This window comes from Plasmodium gonderi (genome assembly GCF_002157705.1).
Source record: "Plasmodium gonderi DNA, contig: Chr09, whole genome shotgun sequence".
In the NCBI taxonomy this organism is placed as follows: Eukaryota; Apicomplexa; class Aconoidasida; order Haemosporida; family Plasmodiidae; genus Plasmodium; species Plasmodium gonderi.
The window spans coordinates 79,241-99,664 of NW_021628934.1; the positions used below are offsets into that span (position 1 = coordinate 79,241).

The 20,424-nt window shown below is 27.4% G+C and overlaps 4 protein-coding genes and 1 non-coding gene across 5 annotated transcripts; 3 read left to right on the forward strand and 2 right to left on the reverse strand.

Annotated features, from left to right (window-relative positions):
- Nucleotides 1–7: 7 nt before the first annotated feature.
- Nucleotides 8–91, reverse strand: PGO_090090. Its single transcript has one exon. It is a non-coding gene; the product is annotated as a tRNA-Leu (tRNA).
- A 1,986-nt stretch (nucleotides 92–2,077) lies between these two features.
- PGO_090100 (FeS cluster assembly protein SufD) lies at nucleotides 2,078–6,145 on the forward strand (the record flags this gene model as incomplete). Its single annotated transcript, XM_028687600.1, has 1 exon — nucleotides 2,078–6,145. One exon carries the CDS (start codon nucleotides 2,078–2,080, stop codon nucleotides 6,143–6,145), a length of 4,068 nt encoding a protein of 1,355 aa, XP_028543401.1.
- A 671-nt stretch (nucleotides 6,146–6,816) lies between these two features.
- On the reverse strand, nucleotides 6,817–10,496 carry PGO_090110 (CPW-WPC family protein; the record flags this gene model as incomplete). The annotated part of the gene is made up of 13 exons (XM_028687601.1): nucleotides 6,817–7,359; nucleotides 7,507–7,610; nucleotides 7,739–7,768; nucleotides 7,970–7,997; nucleotides 8,155–8,165; nucleotides 8,285–8,330; nucleotides 8,437–8,467; nucleotides 8,647–8,749; nucleotides 8,881–8,966; nucleotides 9,140–9,355; nucleotides 9,508–9,532; nucleotides 9,709–9,737; nucleotides 9,994–10,496. The coding sequence occupies 13 exons, from the start codon at nucleotides 10,494–10,496 to the stop codon at nucleotides 6,817–6,819; spliced, it is 1,755 nt and encodes a 584-aa protein (XP_028543402.1).
- Nucleotides 10,497–13,240: 2,744 nt separating this feature from the next.
- PGO_090120 (actin) lies at nucleotides 13,241–14,716 on the forward strand (the record flags this gene model as incomplete). Its single annotated transcript, XM_028687602.1, has 1 exon — nucleotides 13,241–14,716. One exon carries the CDS (start codon nucleotides 13,241–13,243, stop codon nucleotides 14,714–14,716), a length of 1,476 nt encoding a protein of 491 aa, XP_028543403.1.
- Nucleotides 14,717–17,367: 2,651 nt separating this feature from the next.
- PGO_090130 (casein kinase II beta chain) lies at nucleotides 17,368–18,303 on the forward strand (the record flags this gene model as incomplete). The annotated part of the gene is made up of 1 exon (XM_028687603.1): nucleotides 17,368–18,303. The coding sequence occupies one exon, from the start codon at nucleotides 17,368–17,370 to the stop codon at nucleotides 18,301–18,303; it is 936 nt and encodes a 311-aa protein (XP_028543404.1).
- Nucleotides 18,304–20,424: the final 2,121 nt, after the last annotated feature.

The window sequence follows — 20,424 nt, forward strand, 5'->3', positions numbered from 1 at the left end:
AGTTTTTTGCACGGAATGGGGTTCGAACCCATGCGAACTTACGTTCATCAGATCTTGAGTCTGACGCTTTAGACCACTCAGCCATCCGTGCTTAATAAGATTATTTTTCTTTCAATATCAATTATATAATTCTAATTTCCTGAGATAAAGGTGCATTATTATATATATTTTTTTTGCATTCTTTGAAAAATTTCAAATTCAGTACTGTGAAGTGTATGTGCTATTATAAAATTCCTCTCCATTTCTTCGTTTTGAAAATTACAAAAATTTAAAAAGTTTTTATTATAACCTTTAAAAATTTGCGTACCTTAAAGTAGTATACATATAAATATCTATGACTATTTAAAATTTATTCCACATTTTTAAAGTATGCCAAAATTTGCAAAATATACATTAAGCGAAAAATTAAAGAACACATCAGAAGCTAATTTACAATATATAAAACTTTATTATGAAATCTTTAAAATACAAATATTATAATTTATATATTTTGGCATCAATTCAATTTATGCCATGTATGACACATTATATATCTACATAAGGAACTATTAATTATGTGCACTTTTCTCTATTTATACTTGGAAAATTTTTACTCAGAAGCCCATAACAAGTTCCCCTACTGAAAGAAATATAAAAACATACACCAAAAAAACCTTGTGTTTACTTATAATGTGTTACACGAGTGAAACGTGAATATTATATAACTCCCCTTGCTATATAGAAAAAAAGTACATTGCTTGTATTTTCCATAGTTTGTTTATCACAGACCTCAACACAAAATTAGTACTTCTTTTTGCTCTCTGCTGAATTGCAGAAAAATGAAAACATAAGGAATAGCAGGAAACATGAAAGGATAAGTAAATAATCAAACATGTGCATATACGGGGTTAGACCTATATATATATGTATATTATATGGCAGTCTTAACTGTTTTATAGAAAAGCAAAGTAGTCCATTAACTATTTTTTTTTTTTTAAATATGCAAAACTATGTACTTTGCCGCATACTTATAAGTTAAATTCAATTTAATTATTTGTAAAAGTCCAAACTTTCTTCAACATCTTCAACTTTCTACTAAAATAACGCAAAAAAAAAAAAAAAAAAAAAAAAAAAAATTACAAACGCATTAAAGGAGAAAATACTCTTTCTCAGTGTGTGAATTTGTTACAACACTTGGATCATCTGTCATTTCTGTCCACCATATCACGCATGTGTAAACATGTTAGGAAAAAATGTGAATTCTTTTGCAAAAATAAACACCCGAAAAAAAAAAGGAAGTATTTATTTTGTTGGGACGTTTTTAATTTAATTTACAAACACTGTTAACAGTTCTCGAAAAGTGTGAATTACCATTTAAAAGAGAACTTATCCACACACCTTCCCTTTTTCCAGAAGCATTCAAATAGTTTATCATTCTTATATTTCCATGGATTGCTTAAATAGTAAGCTGCTAACATGTTAAACTAATTTCTTTCAACTAAGATGTTTTTTTTTTTTTTTTTTTTTTTTTTTTTTTATCGTCATCACCATGTTTTCATTATAAAGTGTGAAAATATAACATCAAGGGATCCATTTATCACCTATCTTTTTTTCGTATTACCCCTATGCACTTGCTATATTTTGTAAAAATATTCACTTTTAAGAATATAATCTTCTTTTTAATTTTAATTTACGGCATATTTTATATGTACATTTTGACACAAGCTTATACAAAAGAAGCCTATGGTAACAAGTAGTAACTGGTGTATATAAATTTCGACATGTTACATTCTTCTTACAATTTAATCATATTCGAAGTAGCACCACATTTGTGTATATAAAATGCAACATTCGACTTAACACGATTAGGAGATTTACATATTAGCTAATATAAAAGTTCATTCTCTTTTTTTTATTTCCTTTCTTTTTTGTGTAAATTGGTGTGTTCAAAAAAAAAAAAGAAAAAAAAAAAAAAAAAAAATGTTAATATGAGGGAAACTATTTAACGTATAAAATTTTTATTATTCTCTTCTCTTTTTTTCTTTTTTTTTTTCTTTTTTTACAAAAATGCTGTTTTTTCATATAATTAAAGGGAACTATGCCTAAAGCAATCATAAGGAGTTACATTTTTGTTCTCCTCCTGCTAACTAACAATTTTGTGATTTCTTTATATTATATAGAATGCAAAATATTTGATGTTATTTATGTGAATAACTCAAGTCTTAGATTAGAAACAAAGCCAAATGGAAACTGCAAATTAAAGCCCAAACATAAAAAATATGATTTTAATAATTTACATAAAAGAGGAACAAATGTATGTTATCGAACAGGACATGAATGCAATGGAAATAAAATAAAAAGAAAACTTTACACCATTCAATTCAATAACAGTTTTAAAAAGTTATTTGAGAAGCATACCAAATTGGATTATGCTAAAGACAGGATTAAATGTGAACATTTTAAAAATCATAACAAATCTATTGAAGGGTATCTTCACAGTTCACCCACCCCTAACCAAAATGGTGTGCGCAGAGGAGAGTATATGAACGAGAAAAATTCACAATCCCCAAATAAGAAGTCTATAAAAAATGAAAAAAATAAAGGATATGAAAAATATACAAAAAAGGTGCAGAAAAAGGTACAGAAGGAAGAGATCACAAAAAATATAACACATTTGTGTGGTAGTAAAAACGTAATCTCGTCAAAACATAAAAGGTGCTGGTTCGTCAGAAGAGAAGGAACAAACTCTGCGAAATTTTTGAAATCCCTTTTCATCTACCTGTGTGCTAAAAATAGAAAGAAAAAAAGAAGCAGGAACTTCAAGAAGCACCTAAGGAAGTATGAAGAATTATATCAAAAATTTAACCCCCAAATGGGAGAAGAAGGTGAAGAAGGAGAAGACAAGGAGGATGAAATTTCAGAAAATTGTGAAAGAAATGTCTCAAATGCTACAATTAACGAATGGTACTTAAGTAATAATGAGAAAAAATACAACACGACTTTAATGTATGATTACTTATCAAATATGCACAATACAGAATTTCAAGACGTAAAAAGTGTAAATAATTTTATTAAAAATAATGAATTAATTGAAAAAGAAGAATGGGAGAAGAAAAAAAAAAACTACTTAACTTATAAATATAAATTTAAATATATACACCCAATTAAAAGGATAGAAGATTATTATGAATATAAATATCATATACCCAAATTGATGATCTATGATGAAGACATTTCGACAGAACCTAAATTTATCCCATCTAATTATAAGTCTCCAAAATGTTACAATAACTCTCCAATCAATGCCCTAACCACCAGTGGGTTCAGTGCTCGTAACATAGATACATTTGGAAAAGAAAGAAACAAAATATACTCATTTAATACACCAAATGATGTTAAAAGAAACATGCATTTTAATGATTTAATGTTAATTTCTTCGTCCTACAATCAGCATTTCTTTCCAAATTTAAATTTTCTCTTAAATTTACACACCTTGCAAATCTTGATACGAGATAAAACTGCTATAGAAACGGATTACATAATTGACAAATTTGATCAGTTAAAAAAAAAACTAATACAAATGAATGACACTATTTCGAAAAAGATGCAAAATTCTCTTAAACCTCTTAACCAATTTGGTGCTGAAAAAAAAGCTCTTCACGATACTTTGATGGAAAACTCAGAATTGAAGTTGGGGATAAAAAGTAGCAGCAATGATACAGAAGGTACTCTCACCAATCCTGTAACTACCAACGTAAATGATACAAATCCAAGAATAGAAGACCAAAACAGAGTTGAAAATGTAGAAACTCAGCACGATAGACAAAACCAAGACGACACAATTGATGAAGAAATTGCTAGAAACCTTACCAACAAAAAAAATTTATTTGATGATCAAATTGAAAAGTTCAAAGAAAAATACAGTGAAAATATTTTAGAAGATGCAGAATATATTAATTTGTGGAAATATGACAAAAACGGGGAAATAATAGAAAATGTGAACAGCATACCTATACCGAAAATTTACATAAATATTGATGATCCAAAATATTGCATGTGGAAAATTTTACAGAATTCAGGAAAAAGTGCATTTGCTGAAGTTCCAACACCAAACCGAAAATTAGAAGCCTGGAGACAACAAGTAAATCTAAAAATCTTTTATAAACAAAATTTTGATAACAGCATAAGCTTAAGAAAAATATCCAAAGAAGAATTAACGGATTTTAAAATGAAAGTAGTCCATACAACGTACCTCAAAGGGGATGTTAATAATATACAGAAAAAAATATCCGAAGAAAATAGTCCAAATAGTGAAGATCTAAAAAAGACAGAAAATTTATACAACACGAGCAGCTGTGCAAATACAGAACAAACACAAGAAAGTAACGAATTTTACAAAGAAGCAAAAACAAGTGATAAAAATACTATTACATATAACAATCTAACCAATGAAGATAAGAAATCAAGAGATAACTCTCCCAATGGTTTAAAGCCACACACATCATCTTCAAACAAAAAATTAAATGACGATAAACAGAATAATTTTTCCCATATTAATGAATGCAAAAATGAATTTAAAAAAGCATTTTACACATTAGTTGTTAGGGACGGAATAGTGGATGAATATTTATCCGACGATATAACCATTTTAAAAAGTCTAGATAATGAACTGAGGCAATCAAATGCACAAAATACAGAAGATGGAAATAACCACCTTAAATCTTCCAATAATGAAAACTCGGAAGAGAAAAATAAAAAAACAAAAATATTTGTGGGTAGTTTTTTTAACATAAAAGATGCTGAAATAGAATATTTAATTAACAATGAATTGTACTTCATACCTGAACATTCAAATTGGTATAAAAAAAATACACAACCTTTTGTTAGGGGCCAAATAGGAAAACAGTCTAGAAAATTTGACAACGATTATCCAATTTATGATTACAGAAAAAGCGATTTTGGGATGGCCAAATTTTCCTCTCTAAATCTTGCTTCAATAAAAGATTGTGCAGTGATTTATCTAGATAAAAACATAGACCTAAGTGATAAATTTATTCATGTCATATTCTTAGCAACATCTAAGAATGAAGACTATCAGATAAATAACAAAGAGGCAGATTATTCTGTTTATGAACATGCACCAACTAATGAATCTTCACAAAAAATAAATAAATTACTACCGAACGAAAAGATTCATAATAACCATATGAACGAAGAAAAAAATTCATCCATTAATAATACCCCTCACAAACTCAGTAGTGTAAACAAAAAGGAGGAACCAATTTTGGAAAATGAAAAAAACCATTATTCAGAAAAGAAACTGACAGACTATATACACAGCCCAATAACTAACCCTAGATTAGTAGTTTACATTAAAGGGAATAGCAAAATAAACATTCATGAATCCCATATATCTCTAAACAACAACAATAGTGGTCTTGTAAATGCATTTTCCAGAATTTATATGGAAGAAAAATCAAACGTTAAACATACCTTGTCTCAAGAATTAGGGAAAAATGTGTGGTATTTTCACAATGTTTCAGTAAAAAATGGACTCAAAGCAAATTATAAATTCGTTGATGTTCTCATGGGTAGTCTATCATCAAGAGTTAATTTACAAATTGAAGGAGAAAATGGATGTAAGCAAGAGAGTTACGGATTATCATTGTTACAGAATAAACAAAACATTAGCCAATATGAAATGTTTCACCATGAACATCCAAATATGGAAACTAATCAATTATTTAAAGTTCTAGTCTCGGATAAAGGTCATGCTGTTTGGAGAAGTAGAGGCAGAATTGAACGAAATGCAATAAAGGCCAAGTTAAATACTTTATGCAGATCTGTGTTATTAAATTTTGGTGCCAGTGCTGTGGCTATACCAACTCTGGAAATTATTCCTAATGACATTGAATGTGCAAATCATGGAGCAACCATAAGTGATTTAGAAGAAGAACCAGTTTTTTCTTTAATGACAAGAGGAATAACTGAAAAAATTGCTAGGCAAATGATGATGAAAGCTTTTGTTAATGAAATTCTTGAACATATACCAGATGAGAACCTCAAGCTTAGGGTATACGAAAAAGTTTTGAAATTTTCCTTGAAATATAAAAAAACAATTATCCCAAATTTAGATGCACAAAAAAAAAATATAAATACTCCATAAGGAATAATCTTCCATATTTTTGAAATTTATTTACGAATAAGTACAGAATTTTACCACATTATAGATCCTCTACTGAAATATGGAAAACTTACATCCATAAGTAAAACAATTCAATTATAGTGACATAATGTTACCACATAAGGGGATGGAAAAATAGAAAACAGGAAATAATATAACTATACACATATAGGTTGACAAATAAGATAATGCAATTATAACGAATGACTTATCATTTGGTATTCCCTGTCACACATACTCTTCCAAAAAAAAAATATGTGTCTTATACACATGTTAAAGAATAAACTACCTTTTATTATTTTGCTCGGATTTGAATTTAATTAAATAACCAAATTGTAAGAGCAATTTCTTCGATCCTACATCACTAAAATTTTTTAGTCGTTTATTCATTTATTCATTTATTTATTTATTTTTTTTTTTTTTTTTGTGTGTGTATCATTTTTATTCGTTTGTTACGTAGTTTACTTCCCTTTTCTGTGCTTCCAACAAATTTAATGCTGAAAGGTTTTAACTTTTTTAAAATCATCTCAAAAAAAAAAAAAAAAAAAAAAAAAACACTCAAATTGAACATGCTTACACCTGCATTTATGCCTACAAATGCATATTTACATGTGCACAGTTTAGTCTGAGAATTGTACAGACATGTGTGGAAATTACTCCAAGGTAATACCCTTTTCTGTTATATCTGTTCCCTTGAGCAATTTTTCAATCGTAGTAGGGCTAATGATATCCTGTTCCGCTTGAGGAATATCTTCACTTCTCATGTTATGAAACTGAGCTTCACAAGTCTCTTCGAAATTATATTTTTGTTCCAGAGTTAATGATAATATGTCTTGAGTATCTTTACAGGGTCCTCGATATTTTTCATTTGGTATACAAAATCCTTTATTATTTCCCTCAGATACATACTCAAAGTATTTTGGACATTTTGAATAATCTCTTTGGGAGTTCTCAATGCATAACCATTTAACATTGCACTTTCTACTAAACATCTCCTTTTCACTTATACTCATGTAATCAAAATGGGTTATTCGGGGGCAGTTCAGAGGAGGTATGTAATCATCAGGAGCTTTACAAACTCCTGAATTCATCAAATTCATCCATCCTCTAGGACAATCATATATATCGTAACCAATAATACATTTATTTTTACATGGCCAAGCGATTTCATATTTTGTAGAGAAGGCTATTCTTTGCTGAAGGGGCGAGGGGAAGAAAAGTTGTTGGAAGAATATGTACAAATTAAGCAAAATGTTCAGTTAATATGATTAATAATAGTACTTTTTTTTTTTTTTTTTTTTTTTTTTTCAAACATGATCAATACATTTCATTTTTATCTTTACATGATAAGACATGTTACTTATAGCATCCATTTCCTCCTTCGAAATTATTCCTTCGAATTCCTGGTTGCTGCTACATATATCCTTATTTGTATTATAGGACCATCCTGTTATCAATTAGAATATTGTAGTTTTTTTTAATAAGTATTTAAAATGTGCATTTTTTGACATATACGATTTTCTCAACTTTTTATATGAATGTTTTTTTTTTTTTTTTTTTTTTTTTTTTTTTAACCTTTAGGACATGTTATTGAATAATCTCTTTCTACAAAAAAAGGGAGGAAAGTGGATAATTACAACTTTTACACTGGGCATTATTTTACCATATATATACTTATTTATAAATCTATATGAGCAATCATACCCATATCCACCATCTCATATTAGTAAGCAAATGTTTCATAATTTACACTTTTGCAATGTCTACACGAATGGATGCAAATTTTATTTTTCTTCTCGAATTTACCGCACGACGTATCTTTGCATGGCCAAACCTATCCATTAATTTATGAAGTCATTGATGGAAAACAAAAGTTACATTTTTAAATGTGTTAAAGTATTTGTGAAACTTTTTATAACACATTCTTCTTATTATCAGACAAATTCATTCTATTAATATAATCTTCGCTAATTGAGAAACTATCATCCTACCGCTTTACAAGCTGAGAAAAAGTGAAAAAAATAATAACATAAAGTCCACAATAAAGAAAAAAAAAAAAAAAGTAGAAGCAAATAAGGCCTCTCCTCTATGTTGCCCTTTTATAAACGTCTTGAAAATTACCAGAAGAAAACTCCTCCTTTTCGTTTTGCGTAAAGGCCCCAAAATCCTGCAATTCACAGATGATTCAACATGGAATAAATCTCCATACTTGTGTATTTATAAAAGTTAATGCTATATATTTTAGTATTCATGAAATGTACTAATCCAGTTACCATTGTCTTGTTGCACCCTCCTGAGTAATTTCTTCAAAAAAAAAAAAAAAAATAAAATAAATATATTCATCGTTACCTATCGGAACGGTAATAATTGTTATCATGCATTTTTCTTCTCAAATTTCTTTCCATATTTCTTCGCATATTTCTTTCCATATTTCTTCGCATATTTCTTTGCATATTTTTTTCCCCCCCTCTTTTTAAACCTACTTTGGTGCTTCGCATTTTCCCGTGTATGTCCAACTCTCTGGACAGTCCTTTGAGTAATCCCTTTCGCTATTGCCACATGACTCATTGAGGCACAACCAGTTTACTTCAATTCGTGAATATATACATATATATATATATATAGTGCATATATATGTGTGCATACATTTCAACAATGTAAATAACACTTTATAAAATTATATGAAAATTTTAGATTCATCACTTTTCGTGTTCCACCATTGCAATCGCTTCCTATTAGGCTTTTCTCTTTTGCAGTCATGGGTTCAAGAGTCATTAAATGTGAACAGGGCCCCGTGTAATCTCTTTCACGGAAAATGGATGAAATGGAAAAGGAAAAAAAAAAAAAAAAATATATGTATATGTATATATATATATGTGTACATAAACAAATATATTGTCTCCAAAGTAGAATAAATATAAACGGAAAACACAGAATCCTATAAATCAGTGGCGTTCTATTATTCTTTTTCAATACTTGGGGGCTATGCACTGAGTTTCTGATATTTCCTCCCACATAGAAGGACATTGTTTTGAGTAATCTCGTAAGCATATTTTATCATGTACAGGTTTTTTCGAAAACCATCTCCTCTCTTCCAGATCGTCCATTAGAAGTTTTTCCAAATTCGTGGGGATTTTAACATCTAGCAAATCGGCACTTAAAGACGATGGGACTTTGCTTTCCTGGTAATGGCTGAACATGTTCAGGTGCAAACATAAGTTAATTTTTTAGTAATTCATCCAAAAAGTTTACATAAGTACGAAAGCTGTAGACATATATGTGTATGCTTATTTTTTTCCTTCTTTTGTGTTTTATTTTATTTCCGTTTTTATATTAAATGAAACCTCTCTAAATTTTCCTTTATCTTAGCTGCAAAGAAAAAATAAAATAGAGGGAAAAAATGATAATGTAATATAAAAGGACTCGTAGATTAATTACCCTTAACAAGTTCAACACCAGTCCATCAGAACAGCCAAATAAATGTGACAACACAAAAACTGTTTATTCTTGCTCATTTTATTATTCCATTGTATATTTTCAAGTACCTCCTAATTCTTTTGCTATATCGCCATATCTTAAAATGTGTAAAAAAAAAAAAAAAAAAAAAAAAAAAAAATGTACATTTTGTAAAAATTTTAGAGTTATCCTAATTGTGTAATGTAAGGACTCCTTTCATGGGTTGTTGAAATAGTAGTAGGAATTTTATGTTGCCCACTTTGGGAATTTTTTCCTCTGGTTCATACATACTCATATTTATAAATGTATAAACAATTGTCATCAAACAATTTGTAAAATTCTGTTTTTGTAAATCTTTCTTAAATTTTCATTACCCTTCCTCCTCTTCTTTCTCCTGCATCTCCGGGACATCTTCAGCTGTTATATGCATAGCACCAGGTACTTCAAGCTTTTTTTTTTTTTTTTTCTTTTCTTCCATCTCTTTTTCATTCTTAGATACACTAGAAACATTTTTTATATTTTTTACTCTTTTACTCTTTGCAATATCTTTTTTTATTTGATTTTCATCTACTTCCTCATCTTCAAAAACATCATCCAGATTTTCTTTTTTTGTAGTTCCATATATTATATTTGTTCCTTCACTAAACTTTTTAACTTTTCCATTTTTTTTAACAACGGCATAAGAATTAACACTTCCATTTTTTGGCAATTCCCACACATGATTGTAATTTACATCAACAATTTTTATTGGTCTTCCTCGGTTGTCTAACTGATATACTCCGTTCTGCACATTCGGATATTTTCTCTTTGATAATATTTTCAATGTGAATACTTCTTTGATAAGTAAAATGAAAAAAACAATTCCCAATTTTTTCATTATGACTAGCATTTTTTATATTATTATACAATTTGATGAAAAAATATGTAAATATGAACAAATGCATGTATGTGTGCAAATATATGTATATATATGGTCCTGTTACATGAAAAAAAAAAAAAAAAAAAAAAAAGTTACATCGACAAGAGTGTACAAACAAGTTTTTACTATCATTAATTTATTTCCTAACACAAAAGGAAAACAAACATTTGCATCACCCTTAAAGAGACAGGAAATAAAAAAAAAAAAAAATAATATAGTTAAGTGATACTATAGTAACACTTAGAATTATCACATGAAACAAAGGAGCTAAACGATATCATAGAAACCTTCTTTTATCACTTTAAAACGTTTTTCGAAAAAAGGTTATTACATTTGATTAATCAGTTTTATTTCCCCTCCACACTACACCTTTTAGCAAGGACGTGCATAAATGACTTGCCCATTTTGAAATCCTGCTTGATCTATGTATGTACACATTTTTAACGCCTTGAAAAAACAAGTGCAATTTTTTTATTTTTACTTTATTTTGTCCTATTTTTTACCTTATTTTGTCCTATTTTTTACCTTATTTTGTCCTATTTTTTACCTTATTTTGTCCTATTTTTTACCTTATTTTGTCCTATTTTTATTTTATCTCTTTTGTATGTTCCACTTGTTTATAATTAATTCATCATGATTATAGAACAAGCATTTAACATATTGGAGACGAGGAAAAAAATAGTTCACCAAGTCTCTAACAACCCCTGGATCACAAAAGTAGCAATGGAAGCTTTTCTAAAATCATGATGCCATATTGTGTTTATTGGTAAATTCCCCTTTTCAAAGACACGGAAAAATGAACAAAAATTAAGGGGAAATGAAAAACCATAGTTCATCATAATGAGACAGGAACTAAGTAAACTATTATTGTGATTTACAAAAATAATGCACAACCTTATAAATTTCATAAAAAAGTTAAACTCACATAATACTTTTTTGCAGAAACAAAATTGCATCTTTTATGTTATTTTTTTTTTTTTTTTTTTCATATGAAATATAAATTAAAATAGTGACACAGTTTTTATCATGTTGCATGATTTACGTAATTAAGGAAAATAGGTGAAAATATAGCATCATCAAAATTTTGCATAGAAATGAAAAACTGTCGAGGAATAGAAAAAAGGAACAATGTGCTAAAATCCTGGAAAAGGTAAAAACACACATAATATATTCGCATGGGAACATATATTTGTGTATACCTGGACAGAAAAATAAGCAGGTTCAAATGACAAAGTCGGGAAAATATCTAATCGGAAAAATAAAATTATAATTGGACATACGGATGAAGGGTTTCAAAAAATCAAAGTTCGTTCAAATTTTTTCATCTGAACATTACATTAATTTTAATTGTTTTTCATGTCATATCTTTCAATTTCAACAATTCTTTATGCTATATCATTAGCGTAGTTAATATGTGAAAAATATGCCTATGTGTTTACATGCCCTACCACTAATGTCCAGCGTATAGGCTAAAAGGGACAAAAAAAAAAAAAAAAAAAAAAAGAAAAAAGAAGAAAAAAAGAAAAAAAAAAATTCACTGAACATTCCGTAGAATGTTTTCAAATCATTCCATAAACAAAAAAAGAACAAAAGGGAATGGGAAAGGGAATATTCTAAAAATGTAATCAATTTAAATAAAGAAATTGTAAAGTTGTGTTTTTTTTACAATATTACAGTAAAAAATAAGCAGCTTTATCTAAAAAAAAAAAAAAATAAATAAATAATAAAAAATATAAAGTGAAAGCAAACTTGACATAATTGGGAATTAAATATTTCATTACATAAACTTATAATAAAAAAAATTATTTTTCATGTACAATATTTACGTATGTATTTATACAAATAAAGAAGGCTTACGGCATGTTCTCACTTGGCACCTATTTTTTTGGCAGTAAATTGTGTAAATGTCCTTATTTTTTCCACTTCACCCCAACTGTACCAAAAAAAATAAAAAATAAAAAAAAAAGTGAAAATAATTATAAAGCATGATTCTCAACAAAGCATACAAGTTTACTCCGAAATATAATACTTTTCTCTTAGAAAATATAGAGAAGAAGAAAATGCTTCCAGCACTCTTATTAAACACTCATAATAACATTGTAACGATTACAGTAGATGAAATAATAAATACACGTGCGTGTTGAAATCGGCTATACTCCTTGGGGGAGATATGTCAAACTAGTATAGGTGTACTGTTTTACCATTATATGCATCGCCATTCTTATACGCAAAGGGATTAACAAACTAGTTTTTATACAAATGCCAAAGAAAAACAAGGAAATGTACAATTGGAAACATATAAGAAAGAGAAAACAAGCGTAAAGGAAGCACAAGCAAAAATACATATAAAAATATATAACCCACACTAACATACACAAATATAGCGAACATAACTGGACTTCAAAAAGTTTTATAGGATATGAAAAGGTGAAACATCTATTTGTACATGCTGAAGCGATATGAGAAAAGAATAGTTAATAAGAACATTTTTATAAAAAAAAAAAAAAAAAACTGAAGATTTTGCTTATCCCATTTGATAGCTTGCACACAGGTTAATATGGAAATGTGGAAAGATAGAGTGGGACAGTCCAACAGGAAATAAACCTATATAAATAGATAAGGATATTTGAAAAATATTTTTTTTTTTTTTTTTTTTTTTTTTTTTGTTGTCACCCCCCTCTACTCTTTACACATGCGAAAAAATGTTTCAGAACATACAGACCATAATTTTAGACATTAACGATGGTGAAATGAGGGCAGGGTATTCAGGCGAATGCTCGCCCAGATACAATTCTAACCTAATTCTAGGGTTACCTATAGGACACAATGCAACTCTAAAACATACTATATTCCCATTATTGCCAGAAATAAAAAGAGATAATGTGGAATTATTATATGGAATGAAATATATATATGACGATAATAACAAGAGTAAGTATGATATAAATTTTGATGTAATGGAAAAATTGCTTGAAGACATATCAGGTAGTAAAGCATTAGATGATAATTTTCAAGATCATCCTATTTTATTAACGGAACCTAACAAAACAGACAGTAGATATCGAGAAAAGTTTACAGAATTAATGTTTGAAACACATAATGTATATCAGTTATTCCTATCTAGAAGAAGTGTTTTATCATGTTATGGATGTGCAAGAACATCTGGATTAGTACTAAATGTTGAACGAAATTGTACAAATTTATGTGGAATACAAGAGGGGTATATATTTCAAAAACACATTGAAGAAGTTCCCATAGGAGGAGACCTAATAGATAGAATTTATTTAGCATATCTAGAAAATGCTAAAAACATAAAAATATATCCTTACTTTACTATTGATAAAAGTTTAAGTAATGAAAACGGATGTAATGAAATTAGAATATTAAAATGCCCCTTAGTCACAAAATCGTACTATCTTTGGGGTTCTCTTCACGTAGTTAGTCAATTAAAAGATAATTTAGTTAATGATTTTCAACCTTTGGTTGATAAAAGTAAAAAAAATGCAGACATAAATGAAATTAGCAATAGTTATAAATTACCTGACGGTAATGTGATAGATCAAAACACTTGTGAATCATTAAAACTTATTTTTCCTTATATCTTTTTTAGAAAGAAATACAATCAAAATAGTATAAGTAAAGTTACCGAAATGGCAACATTAAATAATTTCGACTTTAATTTATTTTATGATTCCCTAAAAAATTTAAAGCTTCCAGCTTTACACAAATATAATTACAGAATTAATAATTCTAATTCAGTTATCGAAAGAATGCCAGACAACCCTGCTGACAAGAATTCCAATATATGTTACTCAAATAACATTGAAACTTACTTTGAAATATTTGATGGCTTACAAGATTTTATTAAAAAAGGAATTTTATCCTTTATATCTGCAAATATGAACTTAGATGAAGTTCTTAATTTCTTAATTGTAACAGGTGAATCTACAATGTTTCATAATTTTGTTGGAATATTAAAATCGTATCTACCTTTTATAGACACAATAAAAGAGAAAAGCACAAAAATTATTTATAGTAAAGGGCTTGATAGAAAATACAACTGTTTCATAGGTGCATCCATTTTGTCATCCTTGGGAACCTTCCCGCAATTTTGTATGACCAAAAGTGAATATGAAGAGTTTGGTGTTAAAAATATCGTAGATAAAAAATGTGTCTGAAAAAAGGATGAGTATATATTAACTGTTTTATTCATATAGAGAAAACATTTTCTAATATAAAGCTTATCTTTAACAAAAGATATACCATTTTGCAAAACGTGTATTGTAACAGAAGTTCTATAAAACCAGTGCATAAGCAAATAGACCACATGACACATTCACACATATATATACGCATACATACAAGTACGTACGCATGTGCTTGCTTTCAATTAATTCACCTCTTAAGTGTGCCTTTTTTTTTTTTTTTTTTTTTATGGACAACCATTCGTTTTAAACAAATTTTGATTTTTTTTTTTTTTTTTTTCCTAGTTACGATTAAACATTTGCAAATTCGAAATGCATCCCATGATGTATCATTTACATTTGATACGAATATGCAAAATGCACATGTTCACATTCCCGAATTTGAATTTTTTTGTTTTAAATTATTCATACTCCCCGCAATTTTTGTTTTTGCCCATTTTTTCAAATAAAAAAAGAAAAAGAAAACATGCAAAAATTTTATTGCACTCAGAGAATCAAATAAACACATTAAAGTATAATGTTTTTTTTTTTTTTTTTTTTTTTAAATTAAAAAAAAAAATTGTAATAAAATTTTTTGTGCTACCCTTTTGAAGTTTCATTTCGAAATTACATACATAACACATTGCAAATGTTAAAAATGTCCATGTTAAATTTTCTACAATGCCTACCTACAAACATTTCTAAGTAAATAATTAACATTTTCACACAAACTTCAAGCTCTAAGAGTAGGTACACATGTACTCATACATATATACATACACACACCCATATTATCTATGTTACAACACTATTTTCGTTAAGCGAGACTAACAAGTCTTTACTATTTCAAATATTAGCATTCTTAAAAAAAACATCTCAGAGCTTGCATAAATACGAAGGATATAAAATGGACAAAAAAAAGAAAAAAAAAAAAAACACTATAGTAATTTCATTATGACAAAATGGAATAGGAAAAAAAAAAAAAAAAAAAGTAACTTATTTTCAACATCAAACAGTTGTAGTTTACCTCACATTACATTCTCTTCACTTGGAAAAAAACATATAATTCACACCATATTCATCTGATTTTGTATTTCACATTTTCCTACACCTCATGTACAAAAGCGAATGAACCTTATTAATTTTATATTTTATGCAATCTTTAAATTTACAAATAGGAATGTAAGAACACAACTTTTAACCCTTTTTTTTACATGATATGCATAAATGACATTTTATCATATAAAGAGTTTTATAAGCTACTTTTTGATGTAAATTCTGAAAGATTTCATCCATGAAAATCCAGTTCTATTTTATATTTTAAGAGAATAAAAAAATTGTTCGCAAAATGATTTCCATGTTCACAAGTATACACTTAAAAATTTTAACAGAATTAAAATTTTCTCATGTTCCTATTGAATAAAAATAGGATGATCAAATTTATTTTCAAGAATTGCTCATTAATTTTGTATACTTAAATAGGGTATGTATATTTATCCTATTTACACGTATGTAATATTTCAATTAGGAAAGAAAAAAAAAAAAAAAAAAAAAAAAAATTCAAGGCCTTTCAACAATCGAAATAGGAAACAAACTTTTTAAAATAATTGTACATTCACAATGCCACTACTGTTATCACGAAATTTAATATATCTTTAATTAATTTTTTTTTTTTTTCAATATTCCATAATGAAATTAAGGAAACGAATGATTCAAAGTGTATATATCTCTATACCATTGATATTAACATAATTGTTGAATATAAAAAGGCGTAATTAAAATGTATCCACGAGAAATTATGTATATTTATGTATATTTAAATGAGTATAATTATAACACCAATGTAGGTGGGGCATACATGTATGCATAAAAGGTTTATAATACTTCCTACTACCCCTCAAACCTATACACTATACACATGTATATAACTATTCCTCACTACTTCACGAATTGAAGTTATGGTAATTTTTCACATGTGCCATTTTTCCCTAAAAGGATAAAAAGAAAATTAACGCGCCATGAAAAAAGAATCCCTAAAACCATGGGTTATACATTTTCTTGTATATAAGACTATTAGTTATCAGTTTATTATCCCAGCCTCTACCCAAACTTCTACTTCCCAAGGCACACTTTCAAACAAGTAATAACAGAACATAATTCAAAGAGTTATACCAATCTTTTCATAAATGTTGGAAAAAAGGAATATTAAAATATATTTCATTCATTTTTTAAAAAAGCCGAAAGCAGAACAAAAATTGAATGTCGTAATATTAAATATAAAAGCAAATTTAATAAAAATTTGAATAACCATTTTTTGGAAGGTTACTAAGATATTTACTTATTTTAACACACTAATCTTAAAACAAATGTAAAATTAGTTCTCTTTTATTAAACTCACATGATATTATATAGATAAAAAAAAAAAAAAAAGAAAAAAAAAAAAGAATTAGGTCTAGTATATTTTATAATTATCATTAACTAGATATGTTTTTTTTTTTTTTTTTTTTTATCACTTTACATATGTTAATAATACATACATATGTGTGTGATTAAGATAGTTATAAAAGTATTTCATAAAATACGGAATAAGCAGATACATCTTGAAGACTAAATAGAGAGAAAAAAAAAAAAAAAAAAAAAAAAAAATGAATAATAGTGATTCAAACAAAGATGATAATGATTCCAAATCAGATAAAAGTACATCATGGGTAAAATGGTTTAACAGTAAAGCCATGAGCAATTTTTTAGTGGAAGTAGATAATGAATATATAACAGATTCATTTAATTTATACGGGTTAAAATCCGAAATACCAAATTTTAATCATTTATTGTCAATAATAGCTGGAGATGCTCCTGATGAAGATGACGCTAAGAACACATTTGGAAAAGATGCTGTTTGTTTATATTCCCTAATTCATGCAAGATTTATTACAACTCCCAAAGGATTATCATTAATGAAGGATAAATACATTAAAGGAGATTTTGGATGTTGTCCAAGAGTTAGTTGTTCGCAGCATAATGTACTACCAATTGGTCTATTTGATCAAATTAAAATTGCAAAAGTGCATATATATTGCCCATTATGTCAAGAAATTTATAAAATACCTGAAGAAGAAAAAGTATACTTAGATGGATCCTTTTTTGGAACATCTTTTCCGCATATACTTTTACAAACTTATCCATACTATGCTACATTGAAAACACCTGCTTATTGCACTTCTAAAATTTTCGGATTTAGTGTTTACCATAATTTTACAAGAACAGAATATAAAATTGCGAAAGGAGAATTTGGGAAATTGTCTAGAGAAAATTTCCTTAAAAAAAATCCAAAATATTTAAAAAAGTTAAAGAAGTTTTTACAAGTCAACTTTAAGAAAATATTTGTTTTATATGAAACTTTATTTTTCTTACACGTATTCATACCAATCATTGGGAAAAAAAAGAAAAAGAAAAGTATAATTAAAATTTTATTTGATTCCCCTTTGAAATGCCTATATGTTTGTATATATTCAGTTGGGCATTTACATATAATTACTTGTATGTATATAAATTTTTGCTCATGTGCATGGGAGAATACATAATATACACATAAGCAAAAATATATTACACCTCCTTGTGTGAATGGATTTATCCCAAACCATTACACGTCTGTGTTTCTCGTCTAATATATTCCTATATTTTTTTCTTTTTTATGAATATTTTATATTAGTTGAATAAATAGAAAAAAGACTTATTCCTATTTGTAAAAAAACGATTGTTACATTTTTTTTTAAACAGTATCAAAAATGTATCAATATATATAGTGTACACTTTTGTATATTTACGTAAAAATATGAAAGAAAAACTTATTCGAAAACTAATTTTTGTAAGAGTACAGTTAATACAATAAAAAAAATTAAAAAAAAAGGACGAGGGAAAAGGGGAAAAGGGATTTTTTTTTTTTTTTTTCATTCATTACTATTTTTCATTACTATTTTTGATTAATATTTTTCACTATTATTTTTCATTCCTGTTTAATATAATTTATAAAATATTTTCCATTCATTCAAAAGTTCACTATCACAGTGCTTATTGCTAATTCTATGTGTATTTTTGCTATATATGCCTTCTTCATAAAATTGATGTAAAACGTTTGGATCTTTGAATGAATATCTTTTGGTATATCCCTTTCCTATCCTTTTTTTTTTTTTTTGTTCTTTTTAGTTTGTAGATAATATTATATTGCCACTATAGTTTTATACATTTAATTTTGTATCCAAAAAAAATTGTGTGAAAAAAGTGAGAAAAAAAAAATAAAAATATAGTGTGATATATTTCTAAGACAGTCATGTCCTTATCAATGTTATCAAAAACATAAAACTTTATTCGAATCCATGCATGCTTTTAAAAGTATTGAAAAAATAAATACTTTTTTTGTTAAAAAAAAAAAGAAGAAAAAAACTTGGGTATGTGATGTTCATAGATATTTGGGGGAGGGAAAAAAAAAAAAAAAAAGCTTAATTTGTCCAAATCGAGTATATTAGCATTCACTATCGTTCCTCTTTACAAAATCTAAAACCGACTTAACTAATTCATAGTGGTTATGATTTTGTTCATGTAAAGATCAAAGCAAAAAAATGTGTGTGTTACAAAATTTTAAATGTGTGCACATTTCAACTTTTACGCATTTACCAATACGGTGTTTATTTTCTATCAAGTTCTATATATTCATAGGATAAAATAGACTTGCAATAAAATTATTTACTTTTGTAGCATGAATAAAAAAAAAAAAAAAAAAAAAAAAAAAAAGAAGCCAACTCTATATCCGAGCTCCAAAATAAAACAAACTTTTTATTCCTCTTTCGAATCAATGTTACCTGCACGAATGAGCCCATAGATACGATAAATTCTCCTCAAGAATGAAGCTATGATATATATATATTAGCAGAAATTACTATTTGTTATTGTGATTACATTAATTTATACGTTCTAATTTACATATAATTGTATGTGTACCAATATCAACACTGTAAATATTTTTCATCACTGGAACACTCCTGTTGGGTATTTGCTTTTTTTTTTTTTTTTTTTTTCTTTTTTTTTTCCCCTTACTACATATTAAACAACTCGTTTAACATAAAAAATGTGCGCATGACAAATGCATGTCCCATTTGTGAATAAATCCTTACATTCTTATTCATGTATGTGCAAGCACAAAAATGGATTAATTTATGTACAAACTCAAAAGGGAAACAGCATATGTATTAGTGCTCAGTGGTAAATGTACATATCTGAAATACCTTATATGTATAGCTTCAATTATTCATGTGAAAAAAATTATATCAAAATTAAAAAACTGACGTATTTATAGAATTCATTTTCAACTTTAACTATTGAAACTTTTGGAAATAATAAGCAAATCAAGAAAAAAAAAAAAAAAAAAAAAAAAAACACGAAAAAACGCAAAAAAAAAAAGAAAAGAAAAGAAAGCATGGGGATGAAAAACGTTCACACAACATTTGCCTATGCTAGAAAATAGCCAACAAAAAACATCTTCTTGGCTCATCAATTTTAAGGGACTTCCTTTTACTTCAATTTGTAAATATAAAGGTTTTATTTTTTAACATTCTGAAAATGATTCTCCACATTGAAGAAAAAATATATTCTGTCGCCCAAGTTTTAAAACGAATAAAAAGTGTGTTGAAAAAAAAAAAAATATGTAT